The sequence below is a fragment of the Diospyros lotus genome, chromosome 8 (assembly GCF_014633365.1).
Source record: "Diospyros lotus cultivar Yz01 chromosome 8, ASM1463336v1, whole genome shotgun sequence".
Classification (NCBI taxonomy): Eukaryota; Viridiplantae; Streptophyta; class Magnoliopsida; order Ericales; family Ebenaceae; genus Diospyros; species Diospyros lotus.
This window is the reverse complement of record NC_068345.1, coordinates 832252-857457: the sequence shown is the minus strand read 5'-3', so window position 1 is coordinate 857457 and position 25206 is coordinate 832252. Positions and strand designations below refer to the sequence as shown.

At 32.3% G+C, this 25206-nt stretch overlaps 3 protein-coding genes across 9 annotated transcripts; all 3 read right to left on the bottom strand.

The window, feature by feature from the left end:
* Nucleotides 1-4285: 4285 nt before the first annotated feature.
* LOC127808325 (3-ketoacyl-CoA synthase 4) lies at nucleotides 4286-7987 on the bottom strand. 7 transcript variants are annotated; one of them, XR_008024915.1, is made up of 5 exons: nucleotides 7830-7987; nucleotides 6009-7596; nucleotides 5026-5262; nucleotides 4867-4944; nucleotides 4286-4645 (listed from the first exon to the last, which is right to left on the bottom strand). XR_008024915.1 is itself a non-coding variant. In XM_052346825.1 (3 exons), exon 2 carries the CDS (start codon nucleotides 7576-7578, stop codon nucleotides 6019-6021), a length of 1560 nt encoding a protein of 519 aa, XP_052202785.1. In that variant the 5' UTR covers nucleotides 7579-7596; nucleotides 7830-7987; the 3' UTR covers nucleotides 4286-5262; nucleotides 6009-6018. The 7 variants fall into 7 exon arrangements, 3 of the variants coding, with proteins under 3 accessions (XP_052202785.1, XP_052202784.1, XP_052202786.1); XR_008024918.1 differs by having other exon boundaries at nucleotides 4867-4938; XR_008024914.1 differs by having other exon boundaries at nucleotides 4867-5262.
* Nucleotides 7988-11076: 3089 nt separating this feature from the next.
* On the bottom strand, nucleotides 11077-18372 carry LOC127807076 (uncharacterized). Its single transcript, XM_052344689.1, has 9 exons — nucleotides 18208-18372; nucleotides 17615-17686; nucleotides 17472-17546; nucleotides 16816-16899; nucleotides 14870-14939; nucleotides 14704-14795; nucleotides 12617-12658; nucleotides 12441-12521; nucleotides 11077-11355 (listed from the first exon to the last, which is right to left on the bottom strand). The coding sequence occupies exons 1-9, from the start codon at nucleotides 18232-18234 to the stop codon at nucleotides 11281-11283; spliced, it is 618 nt and encodes a 205-aa protein (XP_052200649.1). The 5' UTR covers nucleotides 18235-18372; the 3' UTR covers nucleotides 11077-11280.
* A 2573-nt stretch (nucleotides 18373-20945) lies between these two features.
* On the bottom strand, nucleotides 20946-23819 carry LOC127807077 (protein RADIALIS-like 4). The gene is made up of 2 exons (XM_052344690.1): nucleotides 23563-23819; nucleotides 20946-20970 (listed from the first exon to the last, which is right to left on the bottom strand). Exons 1-2 carry the CDS (start codon nucleotides 23817-23819, stop codon nucleotides 20946-20948), a joined length of 282 nt encoding a protein of 93 aa, XP_052200650.1.
* Nucleotides 23820-25206: the final 1387 nt, after the last annotated feature.

Sequence of the window (25206 nt, the reverse complement as noted above, 5' to 3'; positions counted from 1 at the left end):
GAGGATACTTGAGTTTATTCTCACATAATTAGAAGTGTTTATTCAAGTAATTAACAACCTTTATTTATAAATTATTTAATTCCTTCTTAAAATCTGTAAACAGCTTTGTTATGTGTAAAAAGTGATTATAATTTTTAAATGATAATTAATTAAATATAAATAAATATTGTTAATTCATTAAAAAAATACTTATAGTTGGGTGTCGAAATTGAGAGTACAAAAAATAGCATTATTTATGTTACGAATAAATTTACTTAGTAAATCGAGAAAATCACACACTATTGTAACGAGACTTGGTAACAAAAATAACGTTATTCACTTGTAATTAAAAAATTCCTGAATTTAAATTATAAAAATATTCTTTAAAAAATAAATGTAAAACTATGTAAAAAAACAACATTGAAGCCGAACACTTTTCACAAATACTACAAGGTTCACAGAATCACGTTAAATAGTGATATATCTTGTGATTTTGGCATCCGATTTTAGCAGTCGAAATAACAAAATGACTATTACTCATGATACTTAAACCCATCTCATTTGTAAAAAGACATCTTGTAGTTTAAAAATATTTTTAGAACTCTTTATGATATGTTTTTTTGCTCAAATATCTCATTCGGAGACATTTTTAAATTCTTGTGAACTAAAATAAGAGATATTTGTCAAAAGAACTTAAACCACAAGAGGACTAAATGCAATTTAAATCAAATTATTATCCAACCACATTACAAAGTAGACACCAAATAAGCTAAAGAGACAAATATTCTTTTAAGTGAGATTTTACATGAAAATTGCACAAATTAACCATTCACCAAATAATAAAATTCGTTTCTTACCCCTTTTTTTAAAAAAAAAATCATTTTTATCATTCCCAAACAAATTAATTGCATGCTATACCCACTTTACCACTTATGATCCTACTATCTAATCTGTCATATTCACTCTTTATTTAAAGATTTAAAATAAAAATAAAAATATTAAAAGACCAAAATAGCCTTCACAAATTGAAAATACTAAACCCAAAACCCAACAAACCCCAACCCACCAAACTCGGTAACCAGGTCTTGTTGCCCACTAAACATGATTTTAAATTTTTGACTTCTTTTTTCATTATTTTTTTTTTCAAATTATGCGATAGATCCAAAAAGAGATTACTATTTAAAAGTTACATTTTTATTTTTAAATAAATTTATTATTATTATCATTACATCAAAAGACATTATTTTAGTACTAATTGACCCCTATAATTTATAGGGAAAAAAAATTAAAAAAATAACCAAACCCGATGATCAAGTTTTGTTGTCCACTAAACATAATTTTAAATTTTAAACTTTTCTTTTGTCTATTGATTTTTTTCAAATTACACGATAGTCCCAAAAAAAAGATTACTATTTAAAAATTACACTTTTATTTTTAAATAAATTTATTATTATTATTATTATCATTACATCAAAAAATATCATTTTAGTGCAAATAGAACCCATTAATTTATAAAAATAATAATAAAAAATTAAAATCAAGTTTAGTAGGCAACAAAACCCGATGACCGGGTTTTGTGGACTATCAAACCCGGTGACCGGGTTTTGTTGCCCACCAAACCCGATTGTAAGTTTTTTTTTTTCTATAAATTAGTAGGTTCTATTAGGACTAAAATAATATTTTTTTACTATTCTCGAGTTAATTGAATGTATAAATTACAACAAATAATAATATCTTTGACTTGGTGTGTGGCCAATATCAACGCAATTAATGTATGATCAAGTGTTCTAACTACTAACAACACCAAAAAAAGATTATTGTTTAAAAATTATATTTTTATTTTTTAATAAACTTATTATTATTATTATTACATCAAAAGACATTATTTTAATGTTATGAAACCCCTTAATTTATAGGAAAAATAAAAACAAAATTTAAAATCGGGTTTGGCGGGTAACAAAACCCAGTCACCGTGTTTTGTGGGCAACCAAACCCGATGATCAGGTTTTATTACCCACCAAACTCGATTTTATTTATTTATTTATTTTAAAATTAGTGAATTACATTAGCACTAAAATGATATCTTTTTACTATTCTGAGATTAATTGAATGTATAAATCATAACAAATAACAATATCTTTGACTTGGTGTATGTAGCTAATATCAACGCAACCAATGCATGCTCAAGTATTCTAACTACTAACAACAGCAAAAAGAGATTATTGTTTAAAAATTACACTATTTTTTAGGATAAATTTATTGTTATTATCATTATATTAAAAAACATCATTTTAGTGTTATGAAACCCTTAATTTATAGAAAAAAAAAATCAGATTTGGTGGACAACAAAAATCGGTCACTGGGTTTTGTGGGCAACCAAACCCAATGACTTGATTTTGTTGCCCACAAACTTGATTTTAATTTTTTTTTTTATAAATAAGTGGATTCAATTAGCACTAAAATGATGTCTTTTTACTATTCTCAAGTTAATTAAATGTATAAATCACAACAAACAACAATATCTTTGACTTAGTGTGTGTGGCCAATATCAACGCAACCAATGTATGATCAAGTGTTCTAACTACTAACAACACCAAAAAGAGATTATTGTCTAAAAATTACACTTTTATTTTTGGATAAATTTATTATTATTATCATTACATCAAAAGACATAATTTTAATGCTAATAAAACTCATTAATTTATAAAAAAAATAAAAAAATTAAAATTGGGTTTGGTTGCCCACCAAACCCGATTTTAATTTTTTTTATTTTTTCTATAAATTAGTAGGTTCTATTAGTACTAAAATGATATCTTTTTACTATTCTCGAGTTAATTGAATGTATAAATCACAACAAACAACAATATCTTTGACTTGGTGTGTGGCCAATATCAACACAATCAATACATGATCAAGTGTTCTAACTATTAACAACACCAAAAAGAGATTATCATTTAAAAATTACACTTATTCTTGGATAAATTTATTATTATTATCATTACATTAAAAGACATCATTTTAATACTAATGAAATCTCTTAATTTATAGAAAAAATAAAAAATAAATAAAATCAAATTTGGTGGGCAACCAGACTCGATGGCAAGGTTTTGTCGCCCACTAAACTTGATTTTAATTTTTTGTTTTGCCCATTGGGCAACCAAACCCGATTTGGGTTTTGGTTGGCTAGGTTTTGTGGCTCACAAAACTCAGTAATAATGTGCAGTTTTGAAAAAAAAAATTCACACAAATTAATATAGATTTGGATTGATATCTAGCAAAATATATTCTACTCACAACCACAATCATTCTACACAGTATTAATAAACAATGTGAACATAAAAAAATATTTTTAAAATTAAAATAAATAAAAATCAAATCGATAGCTTGAGATTGAGTAAAATTGTTTGTTTGAGGGAAAAAAAACTTGTTAAATGAGACTTCAATGAAATCGCTGCAATTTATGAAGAAGATTAAATGACCCAACAAGCAAAAAGATTGAATGTATGAAGAATGATTGAATTTGGATAATTTGATAATAGAGAAAAAGAGAGTAACATGAATTTGAAAGAGGAAAAAGAAAAAATGTTATATGAAAGAGATAATGGTATTTTAATAAATGAGGCTAAGGGCAATATATTTTAAAATCTCATTTAGGGTATTTTTAGTATCTTACATAAAAATGATTATAAAGTCTAATTAATTTATTCAAATAGTCAAAAACATTTTTGTTTATGTGAAAGGGATAAAATGATTTTATACATTTGACCCAGACTAATTATGAATTCCTTTCACATTTTACTAAGTGTTTATAACACCATATGAGTTATAGCTTCTTTGATAACTATGAGGACCAAATAATCAAATTGTGAAAGTCAAGTCACGAGCTCTGCAAGTTGTGAAAAGTAGATAGGATAATCAACTAGCAGCGTCAGCAGTTGCCGGCGAAATCTACAAGATTTTGGCACGTTCAAAAACTTAGTCGTCAACAAGATTAATGTCAAAGATTGAGGGTGGCCATTAAACGTAGGGCGGCGGCGACTATCTTTTGAGATTTGGTTCAAAGAAGTCTTCCTCTGGCAGGTTCTATCGCAGTAAATGTATGCCCAATAGCAATGCTAAATGGTTTCTCTCTTGTCATTTTTCATGACGCCACTAAATGGTAACCACCCCATACCAAATAACAGATTGTTTGAACCTGCCCTTGAGTCACCCTCTTAAATTCGGATCATCAGTAAATGTTTAGTTTCTATCTTCCCTTTTATCCCGACCTCTTTACCACCCCTAAAAATGCTTTTTGTACAAAGAATTTGTGCACTCAAATTTAATGCATTATACATTTTAGTGTTATAAACTCTTATGTACAAATAGCATTTCTGACTACCAAACAATAGAAAACCCCAATCAAACGTTGCTAAGTTGCTGCCAATATTTGGGAGGTCATACTAAAATGGGGCCGAAGTTTCCTATGTTTTCCCATGTAATACTACTACAAGTACATCAAAAAGAGTAAAACTCCAGCTGTAAGATGCACAAAAGAACACAACGAAAAAGAAGCTTGTTGTTCACCAGATTTCAAATTTATATCCATATATCAAAGGGCCAGCTAATAGTAACCATAGCAGTCTCCATCAAAGGCTGCTTCACAAAGAAAATTGTCTGTTTCACTCTGCAAGCGAAGGTTGAGAACAAATTCATTGAGTGTGTCTCAAGATCAAGCACTTTCTCAAAGATTAAAGACATGCAATTTATTGGAAAAACACACGTGCTAGTCACTTCCCCATGCCATCAATAGAACATCCAAAACATTTTTAATGGGGCTGGCAAGATTTGCCCATCAGAATAATTGGTGCAATTGAAAAACAGCATTAGAACATTAGTAAGACTCACATTTCCCTGGTTAAACCATGTCTTTGTATGTCTCATCCGAGCTGAAGTTTTTTCGTAACTTCACGCCTTTACCTGTATCTGCCACATTGACAACATCCAGAACTTCAACTGGAAAGTATGGAAAACGAGGAAGAGAAAAAGAAAAGGAGGAAGTAGGACCTTGAAGGAGCCGCGTTCCTCAGTTAACTGATCATGGAACATTCACTTCAGTGATCTTCATATGGGCATGCCATTTTACCAATAGATGCTTTCTCTAAAGAGATGACACATATCATGTAGATGCCTCGCCCAGTAATGTTGTATGTGTACAAGGATAGGTATCTTCAGCATGTTGCATTATGTATTCACTCTTAAATAAGATTTTGTCAGATTCAAATGAGTTCTGAGGCAAGATTACTACACAGGAAACACACAAATGACACAGAGGTAAACTTTCAGCACTTTAACATTTCTATCAAAGCTTTGGGAAAAGCTTCACAAGTCCTTGTTCTGATATTCCTTGTATCAGGATGATTAAGAAGCGCAACAACTTAAATCACATGTTTATTTCTTTCGCAATAATTAGCTAACTCCTACTAAATAAAATACAAACATCAATCATTTCTGCCTGATTTTAATCTTTTTGTGGTACATTACCTCAAAACAGTTACATGCCAAACCAGTTCAGTGCTGAGCAATATAAAATGAGTCACACTTTCATGTGCACATAATAGCACGGAAATTTGAACGGTACCATAAATCATGCCCGATCTTAATCCATAAGTGGCATCATCTAATACCAATGTGGCTAATGGTGAACAGTGCAAAATAAAAAGTCACACTTTGATGAACAATTCTACAAAGCAACAGTAACAGAGAATAAGGAATCATACTTTAATGAATGCATTCACAACATTATCATGATCGCATATTCGTGCAGCATGATATATCCTTATATAGTGTACATTACAAGATCAACAAATAAATAGATTAGTACTCTAAACAAGAGTAAAATTAAACAGGAAAACACAATTAACGATCAAATGGAGAAACTCAAAGACAATTTTTATTTTTTATTTTTTTATTTTTGACAGCTACTTGCAGTCTTGTAGAACACAACACAAGCTACTGATGAGCAATATCTTGAATGAAGCCTAACCAACCTCATGGTGACTACAAGAGTAGCTTCACAGGGTATTTGTCAATGGAATCCTCCCAGGGGCCCTTATGAGAAGGCTTGACATTTTGAAGTGCCTGCCAGACTGCACTATTACATTTGAAGCCACTCCCAAATGCAATCTGCCAGACCCGGTGCCCCTTCCGCATCCTTCCTTTGGCCTCAATATATGCCAATTCATACCAGATGGAGCTTGATGAAGTGTTCCCAAATCGGTGGAGAGTCATCCGAGAGGCTTCCACATGTAATGGCAGTAGCTGTAAATTCTTCTCCAGCTCATCAATCACTGCCCTTCCACCAGCATGTATGCAGAAATGATCAAAAGCCAGCTTGAAATCCGGAATATAGGGCTTGACCTTTCTATTAAATAACTTCTTAACAACCAGAGTAGCAAAGAACAGAAGCTGCTCACTAATTGGGAGCACCAAAGGACCCAATGTAGTTATGTTTGTTTTAAGAGCTCCACCAGCAATTGCCATGAGTTCTTTAGACAAGGACACGCCAGTTTTCCCTATATCATCTTGCTCTTGATAAACACACCGAAAGGCCTTATCATCTGCACCCTTGTGTGTCCTCACTACATGAACAAGCTTATACTTGGCCCGTCTGCTATCAGCAGACTTATTTGACAATAAAACTGCGGCACCACCAACTCTAAATAAACAATTAGGTATCAACATGGACTTCTTATTCCCAAAATACCAATTCTGAGTGATGTTCTCGGTACTAACCACAACAGCATAAGTATTCCGATGAATTTGCAGCATATCTTTTGCAAGATCAACTGCAATCACCCCAGCGCTACAACCCATACCCCCCAAATTGAAACTTCTAATATTACCCCTCAATTTATACTTATTCACAATCATGGCCGAAAGAGAAGGCGTGGGGTTAAACAAGCTACAATTCACAACCAGAACTCCAATATCCTTGGGTTTAACAGAGGTATTAGCAAAAAGATTGTCTAAAGCGCCATACATAACCTGCTCGGCCTCATCTCTCGCTGCCGCCATGGACGGGCGCGGCGGAATGTAATGCATCGCATCGGGGACGTACGTCTCCTCGCCGAGTCCCGAGCGCTCCAAAATCTTGCGCTGGAACTCCAACGACGACTCGTCGAAGTCCCCGGTCAGCCGCGAATGCTTCATGAACCGCTCGTGCGGCGCTTTCAAGTGATCGGGGGCCCGATAACACGAGTAATCGACGAGATAAACCGGTCTAGGCCGAGTCATAATATAGACCGTCGATCCGAAGACCAGAACAGCCGAACAGATAATCACACTCACCAGATTGTACTGCAGGTGAAGCCACAAGTGGCGAATATCGGCTGGATTCATTTGCGAAGCCTCGATTAAGATCATGGCCATTACAGGCACCAGACAGAGAGTCAACAGATTCGAAATCAAGTAATGGTAACCTAGCTTTACATACTTGAGATTCACGCTCTGGAGGAAGTCCGGCAGTCTCCGGCTCTGCCCGTGATGGATCTGCACTCCGACCGTGGCCGCCGTAGCAGCACCGCCGCCGTTGACCTGCGCGTCGCCTCCTCCGTCCATGCCGGTGAACGATCCCTACTGCAAGGAGAGAGATGATGACCTAGATGCCAAATGTATACATACAGACGCGCTTGCATATCTCTCTCTATCTATATATCTATCTATATATATATATATAAATACACAATTATACAACGTCTGAAATCGGATGGTATATTAAAATATATGTGAAGTTGAAGAAATCGAAGAAGAAAGGTCAAACTGAGAGTTCTACTTTCGTAGCAGTAAGTAAAAACAACCGTGAATTTCACCTGTGACAGCGACTGGCAGATTACAATCGTCCTGTTACTCTCCTGCTCTGTTACTGTTATCCTCTTCTTCTTCTTCTTCTTCTTCTTCTTCTTCGGCTTCTTCTCCTCCCTCCTCCTCCTCCTCCACAACTCATCCTTATCGCCTCCATTTATTCCAAAATCTTCCCATCATCTGTTCTTTAAAATTTTAAATTTTTAAAACCCTATTATTTTGTTCCACAACATTATCCATCCTTTACTTTTCTAAACAAAAATTAAAAAAAAAACAAATATTTTAAAATAATCATTAAAAATGCCTTTTTTAAATAATTTTTGTAAAAATATTTTGTGAATTTTGACCAAACATAATAAATAATTATATTCAGGAAAAAAAAAATACTTTTCTTATGTGCCATGAAATCAGCCCACCCATCATTAGAGTCTAGACCAGACCAAATTGGTCCTTTTGGTCTTTGATCAACCTAATTGGCTCGCTTCATTAGTCTCTTATCTCTTTTTGCTTTTAAGTCGGACAGAATGTTGATGTCTTTTTTTCTTCTTTTTAATTGAATTGTGTTTTAATTTTGAATTTAACGGGCTAATTTTCTTGAAATTGAAATATCTAATTAGCTTGTTTAAATCTTTCTAAATTGAAGTCGGTATGTTTAACTTGAGCACTTAGTATTCTATCTAAAATATACTTTTTTTTCAACCAATCCCTAAGACTAGACTGTAGATTGGGAGAAAATTTATATATTTGTACAAAGAAATATTCTTTTGAAATAGACATATTTAATTAATTAGTAAGTTTAAAATCTTTACTTAACACCACATCAATACATTTAGCTCGCCCTCTTAATATTTCTATCTAAAATAACATTTTTTTTTAATCAATTCCTAAAGATGACTCCAATAGAAAAGTTTAATTACTTATCAAGTCAAAATCTAACGAGTCAAACTAAAAGTTCAACTTCCAATGCTGCTCATCATCATCAAAATTTTGGCAAATTCCAAAACCTTTGCTAGATTTGGTGAGTGAAATCAACTAACCCACCCTCGTCATCTCCCCTTTCCCCCCCCCAACGGCCATCAACATTAGAAAAAACCCAAGCTAAGGCAATGGAAGATGAAATCGATCAAAGAACATGGGTTACAAATGCAACAACTAGTAAATTCGGAAAAAAGAAATTACAGACAAGGCAAAAGAGAAAATCGGGGATATGACGACAACCACGTGCAACAGAAACATTGGCATCAAAGAGTAAAACTAGGGGCGATGAGACGAGCGGCGGTGTATTGTTCATCATCTTGCACAGATTTGAGTTTGTGCTTTTGAATTTTTTATTTATTTACGTATTAGATAAGTGATAGTGTATTTGGTTATTGATATTATATATGTGCGTATTTAATTATTTTGTATATTTAATTATTAATTTTAAAATTTATTAATAAATAAATAAAATAAGAAGTTAAATAGAGAGGGGAATAAAAAAATGTGGTTAGAACAAGAATAATTTTTGAGCTAAACTTAAGATATGGAGTAAATTATTTATAATAAAAAAAACAAAGAGTTGTGTTGGGGGGTGGGAATTTATATGTTTGTACATTCTTTTAAGTTTAAGTCTCTTCCTAATAAGAGTTGTGGTCCGGCATTTGAGTTAGATTCTGTGTAATGTGAACTGTGATGCGAAAGCGACCAAACATTTCAATGAATTTGAAAGCAGCAGAGTTCTGATATTTCTAGAACCTTTAGTCAGGTCCCAAATTAGCGGCTTCTTTAATTCGGCCCAAATGGGGCTGCGACACCTGGGATGTATAAATGTAGGATCCAAAAATTAATTCAGTTTAAGCTAGCCAAATACATATTTTTACCCTTATATTTTTGTATTTTTATGATATATTAATTTAAATTTTTTATTATTTTTATTATATTTTTAGGAGAGTACACAGTATGATTTCACCAATTTTTAACATTTTTAGTATGCTAAATTATGTGTAATTTTTTTATCAAATCAAATCACAAGATTTAATTTAGTACGCAGAAATTGCACTGCATTTTAAGGTGCAATTTATACGATTTGTTCAAAATATTAATTTGCCTATTTTTATTATATAATTTTATCAATCATTTAGCCTATAAGGTAAAGCTACTTAATCTCATAAACTTTTAATTTACATGATACCTAACCTCCTACGCTTTCAATTTATCTTCGCACACAGCAAATCCAAAGCATGAATCAGCAAAATAAAAAAAAAACACACACACACACAAATCCACTACAATAATGTAACTTTACACATAAATCATCAATTAATTATAAACACACGTGTATATATATAGAGAGAGAGGGGGGGTGATGGTTTAACTTACAGCTCAATTGATGAAAGTATCCCAAAAATTTGTGCGGTGCAGTGCGGACAATTTTTACGATTTGTCAATTTTTTTAATACCCCTAATATTTTCAAATGATGCATTTTTGAATTAATTTTACACCTTATTAAAATTGAATTATAGTGTACAATACATGAGCACTGATAAATAATTAACAAAGAAATAGTTAAAAAATGAAAAATAAAAAATTAGAAATGCACCGAGATAAAACTTCAATGATTGAATATGACTATAAGCATCGACGTCGATACTACTTAGTGTTTTCACCTAACCTTTTGTTTTTGGCACCAAAGGAAAAACAATGCTGCTGCGAGTAGAAAATTGATTCCGGTCACTCTACATGCTACGGTAGCCATCATGTGCCCCTTCTTGTAGTGATTATTCCATCCACCACTAGATCCATCCCGCCACCACCCTGATACCTCACTACTCACATTTTTTGCCTCTAGCAACAAAATGCTTATCACCACAATTCATGTGCTCGCTCCGTCAAATAACGACAACCTCTCTTATAGATATTTAATCAAGCTCAAATGTGTCGACAATGAGTTCTTTATCATACTAGGAAGGTATACAATTGACTAAAAATTATATAGTTTAAAAATATAATCGAAATAACAAAAAATAATACATATTATCTAAAAATAGAATGCATTTATTAACACTTAACCATTGCCTTAATAGCAAGCAGAAACAAATCACAAGATTTTAAAATATCTTATAATTTTAATTTTATTATAAGATAAACATGTGACATAGGATGCTAGTTATCACTTAGACCCATCTTTAAGAACATTAGAAAGATAACTTTATTGACATAAAAGAACACATTTTATTATTGGTGATAAAACATTAAAAGTGCTAAAAAAAACCATAAAAAAAAATTGTAGCTTTATTTGCTAAAACGAGGAGAGTTTCCTACCAACCAAGATGCCACAAATCTTTGTTCCATCACAATATTAATTAACCCAAGAAAATGACCCATGATAGTGAAGCTACAATGTATGAAGGTTAAATTAGAGGGCATGAAACATTCATTAAGGAATTAATAATGGGTAAAAGTTCCAAATTCAGATTGGACTAGAGGAGAGCCTCCTTTATCAGTTTTTCTGTGAGAGCTTTGGGGAGTCCCATGACACTATCAGTGGTTCCAACCTGCACAAACAGCAGCAATATGGTATTTGTATCATAATATATTTTCAGCATCATAATGGGTGTTCCAAAAGTACTTACTAGAAGAAAATAGTTTCTTTTTCCAATCAATTCAAATAAAATTAGAACTGTTCTTCTCAGAGAACTAATTTACATGATATGACTAGGTATAGCATTGAAGTAGTTGATCATGAGACAACATATTTGATGGTACAAGAATGCAAGAGAGTCATTTTTATATAACCAGAAATGAGAAACCTCCCATTCCATCTGCAACTAAGTTTGAAAGTCCATTATTTTTGGGGCAAATTCATATTTTTGACCATGTACTTTCACTTTCACTTTTTTTTCGCATGATTATCCGAATTTTTTATTTTTTTATTATATAGCTGAACCTAAATTTTGAGTTAATTTAACCCATGTACTTTGATTTTTTTTTCGTGTAATAACTTGAACTTTTTGTTGTTTATGTTAAACCTCTAGACCTATATTTTCGAGTCAATTTAACTCTGTACTTTTATGTGTAAAAAAGAAAAAGGTAAAGTTACATGACAAAGTACTAGTCACACTCTATTTATGTCAAAATACATGGGTTAATTTAACTCGAAAATATAGGTTTAGGGGTATAATCGAAACAATGAAAGGTTCGTGTTACCACACACAAAAAAAGTTTAAAGTACAAGAGTTAAATTGACTCGAAAATGCAGGTACAATGGTGTAATCGAAATAACGAAAAAATCGAATGGTCACACGAAAAAAAACATAAAAGTATAGGGGCTGAAATATAGGTTTGGAGTCAATAAAAACACAGTTTGGCATGCTTTATCAATTTTTTTTTTTTTTTGGGTTGCGGGGGATGAAGAAAGTGGAGATGGACTGAGCTCAAAAGATCTGGTTTGAGGAGAGGCCAAAATCGATTACCACAATGTCATCATTGTCATGACTAATCTTTTGGATCAAACCGGACTCTGATCTTTGCTTGTCCATGTGTTGTTGATATTCTATATATTTATATATATACCTCCTATGGCTAATATTTGCAAACAATGCTAGAAATTAGGTGAACTGGGAAAGGTCATGAGACATACCACTTGTTTAACATAGGGTAGTACCAAAGGATGTTCTATTATTAATGCTCCAGCAACATAGAGAACCTTCCCTTCCTCAATCTGAACTCAGAAATAGGAAGAAACTGCATGTTAACTTACTATATAGGTTTTGAAATAATGAAAGAACAAACAATTACAACAAAAACTTTGTGTACCAGGTCATCAATGACTTGATCTGGTATGTCATGAAAATAGATCTGCAAAGTCATCCACACAAGAATTGTTTCACTTGGTTTGCATGACCATTCATTAGGAAGTTATATATATACATATATATATATTTATATTTACCATGCAAGAGGAACACCAATTGGAAAACAGATTACACACAGTGGCGGAGCCAAGAAATTTTAGGCACGGTGGGCAAAAATTAAAAACTAAAACTCTAAATTATGTTTAAAATTAAATAATATAAGAAAATTAAAAATAATATAATATTAAAATATATATATCAATAAATTATACAATCGACGTATTTTCATATTTTAATAACATCGCATAATAATATCATTATCAATTTTATTAAATATCTATTTTTTAATATACACAACTAGGTTGTCGTTCAATCATTAATCTCCAATTTGATTGCGTAGTCGAGTCTTGATAAATTTCATGATAGACTGTCATTCAATCATTAATCTCCAATTCAATTACGTAGTCGAATATTGACAAACTTTATGATAGAAAATATGTTTTTTGCCATAGTTTCAAATATGTAATTGACAAATTTATAACAAAAAAAAAAAATTAATCCCTTTAATTAAAACATAATTAAAGAAATGGTCAAGGGAGGTTAACATACACAAAAAAAAAAGTGGATCAAATTTTCATATATCTTATTTTTAATTTTCGGCTAATACTGAAAAAAGCACTGACAGTCGCCACTAGCCACCATGACCGATGGTTTTCGACGATTAGAGGCAATCACTTGACACCCTTATTCCCATCAATCAACATACACAAAAAATCAATAAAATCTAACGGCCAAATTTCATAAAACTAAGCTTAAACTTTTGGCCAAACCCAATACGCGTAAATAGACTAGAAATTGCCACCAGCCATCGTGGCCGATGGTTTTTGGCAATAAGAGGCAATCACCCGATACCCTTATTTTCATCGACTAATATATCCAAAATTTAGAATTTTTTAAAAATTCAGGGTGGGCATTTAGAAAAAAAAATTAAAAAATACTAAATTATTATATATAATATTTTTTTTAAAAATCCAGGGTGGGCAGTTGGCTGCATGTGGCTCCGCCACTGATTACACATAAACTTCCTCATGCAGATTGAAGGATGCATATGCCAAGTATAAAAATCATAAGAAACATTTTCTTTCACATAAGATCATTGCATTTCATTACATGCTTATGTAGTGAAACCAGTCATAGTTTCAACATTTTCTACCATGCCAAACAGAGGAGCTCAGGTATCTAATTATAGAAATTCTCAGTACTGCATAACATTGAACTGAAGAGTTTGTATCCAGGAAAAAGAAGACCATTGACTCTTTCCACATAAGACCATTGCACACTGTGCTCATGTAGTCAAAACCAGCCATGATTTTAGCATTTTCAACCATACCAAACAACCAGAGGAGCTCACGCATCTGATCATAAAATTTTGCATGGCATAAAGAAGCTCTAAACATATATAGCAAGTGAAAGTGAGGGTTATTAAACGTTATAGTTGAGTTTCTTATCAAAATTTCAGCCAGCATTTATCAAGCTTCAGACAGCATCCTTATAATTTGTGTGAGAATTTCACACACATGACATTTAAAGTACCTATACCAGGCTAACAAATCTATCTAATTCTGAGATTCAAGAATTCTAAACCCAACCTGTATGTTTTCCCTACCATAAAAAATTGTCACTGATGACTGATATAGCAATAAAGCTGTTTAACATCCGTGAATGATTTCTTCAGCTTTAGAATGTCTAGGAATGAAGCACTCATTATTAGTTAATTTATCTGCTCGCACCAACATATGACATGACCCTCTTACAAGATAATAATAACTATAAGACATGAGAGAACATATTGTTTGGGTCACATAATCATTCCTCCTGTTCTAATTTTTTAGCTCAAACCAGGCGTTGCATAAATTTCATCAATTTGGTTGATTTAAAAGACTGTATAACAAAAAAAAAAAATTCCCTATACCTCAGAACAACAATTACAAAAACTTTTGTAAGGATTTCAAAATGATTCATGAAGCTGAAAATAGAATAAAATCATACCTCCACTTTATCCCACTCTCCTCTTCTGAATCCATTCTTGACATTTGTAACAAGAACAGAGCTTACTGTCGCTGCATGCCCACCAGAATAACCTAAAGCAGATTTGGTAAGATTACCGGAACCATAAACTAATATAATAGGAAATTGTGGTGCAAGTGAAACAAACCTTGGATGAATTGCCGTGCTTCTTCCATGTTCAATGGCTTTTCCCTGACAGTACCTTCATAGACAACAACCTCCAAATGATTGCAAGTTAGCAATGAGATAATGCAAAGTCTTAATCCACCACTCAACAGATCAGTAAAGGGAGCATTGCCAACAATGTTTACCAGAAGTGCATTTTTTATGTTTGAGGATACACAGTACAGATGCAGCGAACATGTCTGCTCATAAAAGGCAACTGTAGCAGATCTTTGTTCCTTTAGGTAATGAATAGACACAACATCTAGCATCCACATATAGGGTTTATGTGGATGTATAGATATGTGATTCTCTCATAGTGCATGCAAGCTATGTATGTTAAATAGGACGAACTTTGCTCCACAGTTCCACCAAAATGGAGTAGGGTATCCCACCTACTAGAATAAGCTCCAGTTCAAATTCCTTGCCCAAAATTATCCCATCCTTACCCTTCTCCTTGTATATAAACATTTTGAATCTTTATCAGCTACCAGTGGTCCTTTGATGGCCAATACAGATTAAGACAATACAAAATTCTTATCAACTTTCAGTGATAGATGTGCCGCCAGTTCTAGCATATACTCAGTATCCCCTTGAGGAACTTAACAAGCTGAATTCACTCATCACACCTTCTGATAGAACAAAAACAACATATCAAGCCTTTATCCTACCATGTGGGGTCTGTACCACACATTTCAATGTAAAATAGTTTTTTAAGTGAAAAATAGAAGAAAACTCAAGGTTTTGGGCCAAGCAAACAGAACCAACATTGACCGAAATAGACCTGAGAAAGCAAATGTGAGTCAAACAGTGGAATGAACCTAATGTATCCACATCATATTTTAGTACAAATGCAAGCACAGATACAATACTCTTCTTTTATAAACATCTCTCCTATAATTAAACTTCAATTCCTTTTCTGCAGCCCTTTCATTCCAACTCTCACCATACAATTGTCCTAAAAGTGTGGAACTACATGAATTCTAGATGTCAGCCTTGAACTACTAAATAATTTTTTTTTTCTCTTTCCTGTGTCCCAGAAACAACTGAAAAGTTCCTGTTACTAACCCTCTGATCTCCAGTACTCTACCTTGTTCAGGGGGCAAAGTGCTCACAGCTAATATCTAATATCACCAACATGCCAAATCAAGAAACTTTAACCTCCAGGAAATAGGTATTCTTCATATAACCAGGCAGTTGAATAATAACCTAAATCAAATGCATGTTGTTGGCTACTTGCAGAAAGATTTCACTCACCAAAACATGTACAATTAATTAAGACAGGAGGCTCAGCATCCTTCTCCTAATTACTAATTAGACACAAGTTTACGCATATACTGGAGGCATGTTATCACATTATCAAGATCAGCTGTTGATATCCTCTCCCTTCCTGAAAGCATGATGGGTTCAAATTTCTGATAAAATCTTGAACATGGGTAGAGACTACCCAACTAAACAACTTGGACAACAACATATCAAGCCTTAATCCCGCTAGGTCAAGCTGGCTATATGAATTTTAGCTCAATCATTTCTATATATTCTGACAAAATTATTACAAAGCATTTACATTCCCAAGTAATTGAATATAAAGCACAATTGCTGTAGGAAGTGGATTTATCCCAAAAGAAATCATCAAGTTGCCACATTTGAGCAGCCTAGAACCCAATACAAGAAGGTACATAGCGTGCTTAGAATGCATCCGTACATCTCATTGAAGTAACTGGTCATTTAAAGCACCAAAGGTGAAATCTTATTTTTTTTAAACTTTAGATGCCAAAGACCAAGAAGACATCCCAGTTTCTTTGTTTGGGGGGGGGAGTTCCTCCAGAATGCAAAATATCCTCCATGCATAGATGATGCCGGATAATATGCAACTTGATCCAAAACACTAATTAAAATAGGCTGTAGCAAGAGAAAATAAACAGCACATACTGTGTCAGCTGCAATTAAAAGTGTTGGTTCAGCATCCATCCCATGGTTTTCAGATTTTTGGAGCTTTGATAAGATGGCATCAGCCTGAGATTCAACGCAATTTACAGAATCAATGAACAACACTGTAACAAAACCATTCCATCTTAGCTATGATGCTTTGCAGATCAAGACAGCAAAACACACACACAAAACTCTATTGAGTTGTATAGCTTCGGAAAGCAAATATGATTTTAGAGGTTAACCAGATTTTTATCTTCATATATTATTAGATAAGTTAAAAATTGTTATGTAATCTCAACAGGATATAACGGAATACAATTGTATCCTTGAGGACAAGATATAATAGGGCATCCCTAATGCATGAGACTCCCACTTTGCAGGGGTCAGGAGAGAAGGTTGTTTTTGTACACAATCTTACTGTTGCTTTGCAAAGAGGCTGTTTCCACAACTCAAAACTATGACCTTCCAATTACAAAGGAGCAACCTTTCCATTGCCACCAAGGCAATTATGTAATATTTGGAATTCATGTGTAGAGATGCACGAAGGTCTAAAATTCATGTAGCCGACCACACCTAATGAAATTAAGGCTTTGGATTATTGTTGTTTATGTAATATTTGGAATCCCATTGTTATTATTCTGAAGGATTTTACATACCTTTGCCTCTGCAAGGGCCATTACCAACTCCTCTGGTTTTTCTTTCCGAATACCCTTCTCATCTATATCTGCAGTCTAAAACCATAAAAGAGTTAACTTCATGACAACCATCATATATACAGCAGATTTTAACCAGAATATACCATAATTGCGAAGTCATATCCCATCTCAACGAGTATTTTGCGACGGGCTACCGAAGATGATCCCAATATTATCTGCACAATAACAAAACGCTTGCATAAACAAGATTTGAAACATATTTTCACAGTTATGATGTGAAAAATCCCCTAGCATTTATGCATACCAAGTGTTTGAAGTTAAACACATAATGTTTGCATTATACTCCATGGAAAAGAAGAGTTGTTCTTTCTTATTCAAATCCAACCGTAAAGATACAAACATCTTCTAACTTCGACTTTGCTCTCTTTTGGAACAAAAACAAAACAAAATTCCTTCTTCGCTTGAGAAACCCAACATACAAGTTAAACCTCATCCCCTTCCTAGGAAAGCAACATAAGATGTGTTTTGGAACAAAAACATAATTTCTCTCGGAAGAGCGTGTGATAAATGGGAGCAAAGTGGTGAAAAGAAACATTGCCGAAATTTGATCATAATTTTCCATTGCTTTCCCTCGGTTTCTCGGGAAACAAATGTACATTTCTTCTCTCCCCAATTCAAGTTGTTCGAGTTGAGATCGGAGAGAAAGAAGAAAATTTGGGAGTTGGAATATCCAAACCTTGAACAGTGAAGAACCGGGCTCCATATTCCTGGGAGAGCTACCGAGCAGTTGCTCGAGTCCCAGCAGACCTTGCTCCAGAAGCGATTGAAACGGCACGACAAGACAACAAGCCACGTTCCCCAATTTTAAGGTTACAAATTGACTATAATCTATAGTTAGATGATGAAGTGAATGAATCTCGTAATAGGATCCTTTGGAACGAATGAATCTTAAAATTTGCTAATATAAAAAAAAATAATTGTTATAAAAAAAGAAAAAAATACATACACAAAGTTTTATATTTGCAATGTGTATATATATATATATATTAAATTTCAAAATTAATTTTAAAAGTAAGTAAAAATAAAATAAATAGGTAGAATAAAATTATATCCAAAAAGAATTTAACCTGCAATCTTCAATATTGACGTCAGAGGATGAAACTGACACTAGTGACAACCAGCATACTATTGGTATCTTTTAGATGACATAGTAATAAAAATATTCTTCGTGTTTTATCACTTTAGGTGAAGGGTATTTTAGTAATGCATTTCATCGCCTCATGCTATCTCATTGCCTCACCTCACCACTTTGAATAATAGGTATTTTAGACATTTTAACTATATTATGTGATTCAAAGTGTAAAGTATGATATATCAATAACATTTTTCTAGGGATAATAAGGGGGAAAGAAAGGGGATATTTTTGTCTACAAACAGTGGAGTTTAGTTTAGTGTAGTTGAATTCTGTAACTTTTTTTATTTCAAACATAAAAGTTGGAATTGAAAATAAATTTATTCATTTCAACGAGAGGTTAACTTAGCATTTTAACTAATAGAGTTTAGGGCTTATGATATTATTAAAAATATTTTTTATAAATTTTTTATTTAAAAATCAAATATCTAACTTGAATTTTGTGTAGGTGAATATGTAGACACGATTGTCTTATATAGTCGATGTACTTACCTTCTCAAATAGTAGTTAAAATGCTTCGTTGAGTTTTTTATACTATAAAATCTTTGTATCCAAATCTTTTTATTTATACATATATATTTTTCTTAAAAAATACGTTTAAGTAGTATTTGTTAATTAAAATATAAACTTCGATAAGATATGAAAAACATTCATGACAAAAGTATTTTTTATTATATTTATTATTTTTTTTAAAAAGAAATCATATGACTTCTTATCTTAAATTTTCAAGATAAATTTATCTTTTCTCACTATTCGAATAACTTATCTTAAACTTTACAGATAAGTTATTTTAATATAATTTTATATTACTCATTTTAACAAACACTATCTTAGAGAATAGTTAAAATTAGTCTTGAATTTGCAATCTGGAAGCCCAAAGTGGCACGTTTTGGCAGTCATTTTTGCCTTTTTTTACTTATTTTTATTTTTCTCTTCCTTTTATTTTCTTCTCATTCTCATTTTTTAGACCCTTTCTGACACCAACCATCTATTATTGTTTTTTCTCTTCTTCTTCGACGAGCCACCATCCTAGCTTCAACCATCCCTCATATTCTCTTCTTTTTTCTTTCTCATCTTTAAAACCCTTTCGAGCATGTTGTATATTGTTTCAAATCCTTTCCCGAGCATGCCATTCCAACTAGGACAACGACTCATTAGAAAGGAAGAGAAAAAGATGAAAAGAAAAGAAAATTGAGATATAGTTGGCCTCAAAAAAGGTTTCTATTAATCCCACGATTGATACAACCAGGCAAAAATGAAATCAAGAACCAAGTTGAGAAATTGAATCAAAAAAATAAGCCAACTACACCAAGAACACAACACAAAACAATACACACAATATACGTGTTCAGATCCGTAAATGAATCCTAATCACGGCAGAGATTTTTGCCCTTAGTCAATCCACTATATCAAAGAGAGTACAATGCAATTACACCGAATCAACAAAGAACATAACGATTACATTATTGCATCAAGAAGACATAATACAAACAGAGTACAAACTGCATCAAACCATGCAAACACAATACTCATCACTGTCTCTTAACATTACCTCCCACAACGAAGCGATTTGAATCGGAGATAGAGCAATACAATGAACATTCTTACCAATCGAAGGATTCTTGGGTTGTGTCACCTATCTCTTAGCCGATTAGGATTTCTTGATTGTGAAAAAATGACGGTTAGAGTTTCATAAGGTCTTTAAATACTCAAACTAAAAGAATGTAAACCACACGATCATCGCTTATAAGAAATCAAAGGCTGTTATTAAACACAACCAAATAATGTTGTAATGCAAATGAAATTAAAGCCAAATAACATGCACACGAAATGCAGATAAAATGCAAACATTTATCATGTAATTTTGAATAACTTATCACAACAGTTTCAAAGATAAATAAGAAAAGAAAATAGAAGAGTAGGCGAAGAAGGCCAAAACAATGCCATTTTAGCCCTTCGGACTATAATTTCATTTGTAGTCTGGACTAATTTTAGTTGTTCTCGTATGTTTATTTAGATTTATATATTTTTTAGAACAAAAAAGAAAAAAATAAATGAATGAGTTTAAAAATATGGGTAAAATGTATTTATTGATATATATACATACATACATATACATATATATATGTATATACCTTATTTTTTTCACTCTCCTCGTTTTGTTCCTTCTCCTCTATTCTCAATACACAAGTGTTGAAAAGAACACAAATGAAAGGTAATGGAAAGAGCTTGATTGTGTCTTCTAACTTCTCCTTCTTCTACTAATATTCCACGTTGAGACTTCACTCCAACTTCATATGCTTCAGCCTACAAAGAGAGAAGAAGCATTCATTTTGAGAATAAGATTCTTAAAATTGAAATGAGAATCTATAAAGTCGAATTTTAAATTTAGATCGTAAAATTATAAAATTTTATAAATAATTAAAAATATATTTTAATGTATATAAATATATGTTTAAATGATAGAATTTTATAAAAAATAAATTAATATTATTTAATAACATGATTATTACAAAAAAAAAATATAAATAAAATATATGTATTTATTTTAAATTAACTTTATCTATTAATTTTAAAAATACTAAATAATATAAAATTTCTAAATATTAAATATATCGTAAGATTTCACCAAGTTTACTAAGTTGGCTGACTAAACTTCGATTCAATATAATTTCAATTTTATTATTGAGCTAATTCATTTAGAAGTTCTTGACACGTAAACTCAAACGAATTGCCTCACAAATTTAACAATAACAATTAAAAAAATTTAAGATAAATTTCAACATTTATGGAGACTTGTGCGGGTTAATTTTTTTGATATTTAAAGTTGTAGTTTATTTTTTTTTTATAAACATTGCATCTATTAGCATGATAGACAACCAAAGGATCCAACAAATAAAAAAAGTTAAAACTATAAATAAATCAATCATCAAAAATGGGCTTATAGATACCTGGCAAGCATTAGCCTTTTACCCTAATCAACAAACTCGTCAGTTGGGCACCGAGAAGTTATGTTGCATGGAAATGAAAACGGGAAACGTTTTCAATAGGAAACGGAAACGTGGAAACGGACATTTTTCTAAAAAAATAAGCATAAATAGGGTTTGAAACAAAAATAAGAAACATTTTCGATAGGAAACGAAAACGTGGAAACGGACATTTTTCTAAAAAAATAGGTATAAATAGGGTCTGAAACAGAAATAAGAAACGTTTCCGAAACATTTCGAAAACGGAAAAACGACACTTCTGAGGTGTTTCCATACAACATAGCCGAGAAGTATGGATCCTAGTCCATACGAGGGGGTTAGTTGGAATATGCTTCATGTCCCAAAAACATGATCACGAAGAGCATTGGATTTTAAAATTACACAAAAATAAAAATAAAAAATAAATTTGACATAAAATAAAAATAAAAAAATATTATTTTTTTAAAATGTAAGAACTAGAAATACGAAAAAATGCTTAAATAAAAAATATGGATTTTTTTATAAATATAATTTTTAATATAAAAATATTATTTAATCTAGAAATAAATATAAATTGACAAAATATATATTTTAACATAGGTAATTGTACATTTTTTTCATTTAAATACTCGAATTTTTTTATGACTTTAGAGACACCTTGAACTTGCAATTTTGAGTCAATTACATTCTTGAATTATATATGTAATTTCGAGTTAATTGCACATCTTAATAAATTTGTTGAGAGCAATGAATTTAGAGGTACAATTGAAACAATAAAAAATTTAGAGGCACAATTAACTCAAAATTGTATAGTTCAGGGTGTCCTTAAAATAACAAAAAATTTAAGTATGTAAATGAAAAAAAAGTGCAAGTATATGAATTAAAATATCTAATTGATCAACATAAATTTCATAATGCATTCAAATAAATTTTAAAAATAAATTTAAAAAGAATTAAAAATTTTGAGTTAGAGATGAAGAAAACCTCGGAAATCGTGTTTTTGATATTTTTATAATATTATAAATGGCCCCAAAATGTTTATGAAATTGTAGAAAGGGTCCAAAAATATTTTTTAGACTTTTTTGGTGTTTCAGAAATAAAAATGTTTCGAAAACATTAAAACGAGAATTGCAATACGTTTCCATGCATCATAGCTAGATGCCAATGCACTCTCTATGAGAAGCCATGGTTACGAAAATAACTATGTGACTAGAAACCCTTGGGTTGGATAGAAGGAACCAAGGTAGAAGAGAGAATTTATATCTACTAACCAGATTCATATGCTCGCACAAGATTTCTGGACTTGTAACACACTACCAGATGTGTAGATCTTTGGAACATTGAGTCGAGCACTTGTTCCAGGGTCTCGTGAACCAATCACGGTACCCTTTCTAGGAGGATGAGCAAGATTTCTGGACTTATAACACACTACCAGATGTCTAATCTTTGGAACATTGGGTCGATCGAGCACTTGTTCCAGGGTCTCATGAACCAATCACAGTACCCTTTCAACAAGATTTCTGGACTTATAACACACTACCAGATGTCTAGATCTTTGGAACATTGGGTCGAGCACACTTGTTCCAGGGTCTCATGAACCAATATTCACAGTACCCTATCTAGGAGGATGAGCTAGATTTCTGGACTTATAACACACTACCAGATGTGTAGATCTTTGGAACATTAATGAGTCGAGCACTTGTTCCTGCAGGGTCTCATGAACCAATCACAGTACCCTTTCCAGGAGGATGAGTTAAGTGTCGATCAATTTGAAGCCCATTAATCCACTCAGCAAGCCCTTAAAGACCCATTTAGAACATCGACAACTCTTCTTATCTAATTAGTTTCGGAGATCTCCGTACGTACGTAAAAACAAAGGCCATTGAATTGAATGAATACCCAAAAACTTCTTAGTCAGTCATATATCAATTACCTCTCTTGTTCATCGATGAAATCGAAGGCCTTCTCTCCCGCCGGTTTGTATCGGGGCAACGGAACGTGGCCGGATTCGATTTGCTCCACATCTTCCACCAGCATCTCGTAGTGCCTCTTCGCTTCCTCCGCCGTCTTGCCGCCCACCGCCCTCGCCACACGCCACCACAGCTCCGGCGATATCCCGCCGCCTAACACGACCAACGCATCCTCGAACAGCTTGTTCTGTTTGGCGGTCCACGTTGAGTTTGAATCCATGTTTCTAGAATATTATCTCTATTGCTGCAACCAACTACTTTTAGGGTTTCATACAGCTCCCCAAATCCAATGCGGTGCTGTGGACAGAAGCGTGAGGCACTTGCTCTGTGTATTCATATATATATATATAGCGGAAACCGAAAGGTGGTAGAAGCTAAACTTGGATCCATGCTTTGATGGATCACGACGACTGTGCAGTTGCTATATTTCCTCCTCAAATTCAAATCAAGTTTGACGTTGAATATATAGCGATAATAAGCAAGATAGATAAGAGTAGACTCAACAATTAATCCCAACCAAGGGAATGGTCATGGTAATGGGGCACATTAATATTGGAATTGTGCTTGGTTTTGGTGTTATTGTTTAGTGGTAGGATCTATGTGATATTGGTGAGCTCAGGATCTTAAACTCGAGTCTCGTGAATGATCTGTACTTGTTCTTTGTGGATCTTTAAGTGATATAATTTAAGTTATGAATATATATATATATGAGTAAAGATAAATTATATTTTAATTTTAAATTTGTATATATATACCAGCAATTGTCATGAATTTATCTCATATAAATGAAAATTTGTTAAAATTGAACCATGATAAATTTCTGCATATTTTATCTTTAATTATAAATTTTTAAATTTTTAAATAGAAGAAATTGAGATGTGGCATATATATATATATATATTTTAAATTACAAATTTAAAAATGACAGGTTTTTGAAATTCACATGCCTTATTGCAACCTGAAAGACATAACTTTTTATGAATAAAAAAAATATGAAAAAAATTGTAATAACCACCCCTGCATTTAGTTTAATTGTAAGAACCATGCATCCTCATGTTTCAAAAATAACAATAACATGCCCTACTGATAGAAAAAAAAAAAAGAAAAAAAAAAAGAAAGAAAGGATAAAATGATCATTTGCTAATAATAATATTGCTTCCATGGTGTCAATATAAACCAAAAAGTGTAAATCATATTAAGTATATATGCTCAAATACATATGAGTCTAGGTTGGTTGGCATAATCCTCCATGTTATTAATGTTTCATAGCCAAAATCCCAAAAATGTCTTAAGGTTCAAAATAATTTTATGGGCTAAAAATGTGTAATTTTTCCCTTGGGGGGGGGGGGGGGGCGCAATGTGCAAACTAATTCTAAAAAGATCTCAAAATATCAAAATAAATATTTTTCATGAATCTTAATTCTAATAGATTTTAGAATGTCAATATATATAGATATTATTTGGAAGGATCATAATTCTAGAAGATTTAGGAAGATTCCATACTTCTCAATAAATAAATATGTCATTGTTTTAAAATATGTATGTTTTTTACACTGATTTCAATACGATTTTAAGTTTTTAATATTTAACTTAAGTATCAGAGTATT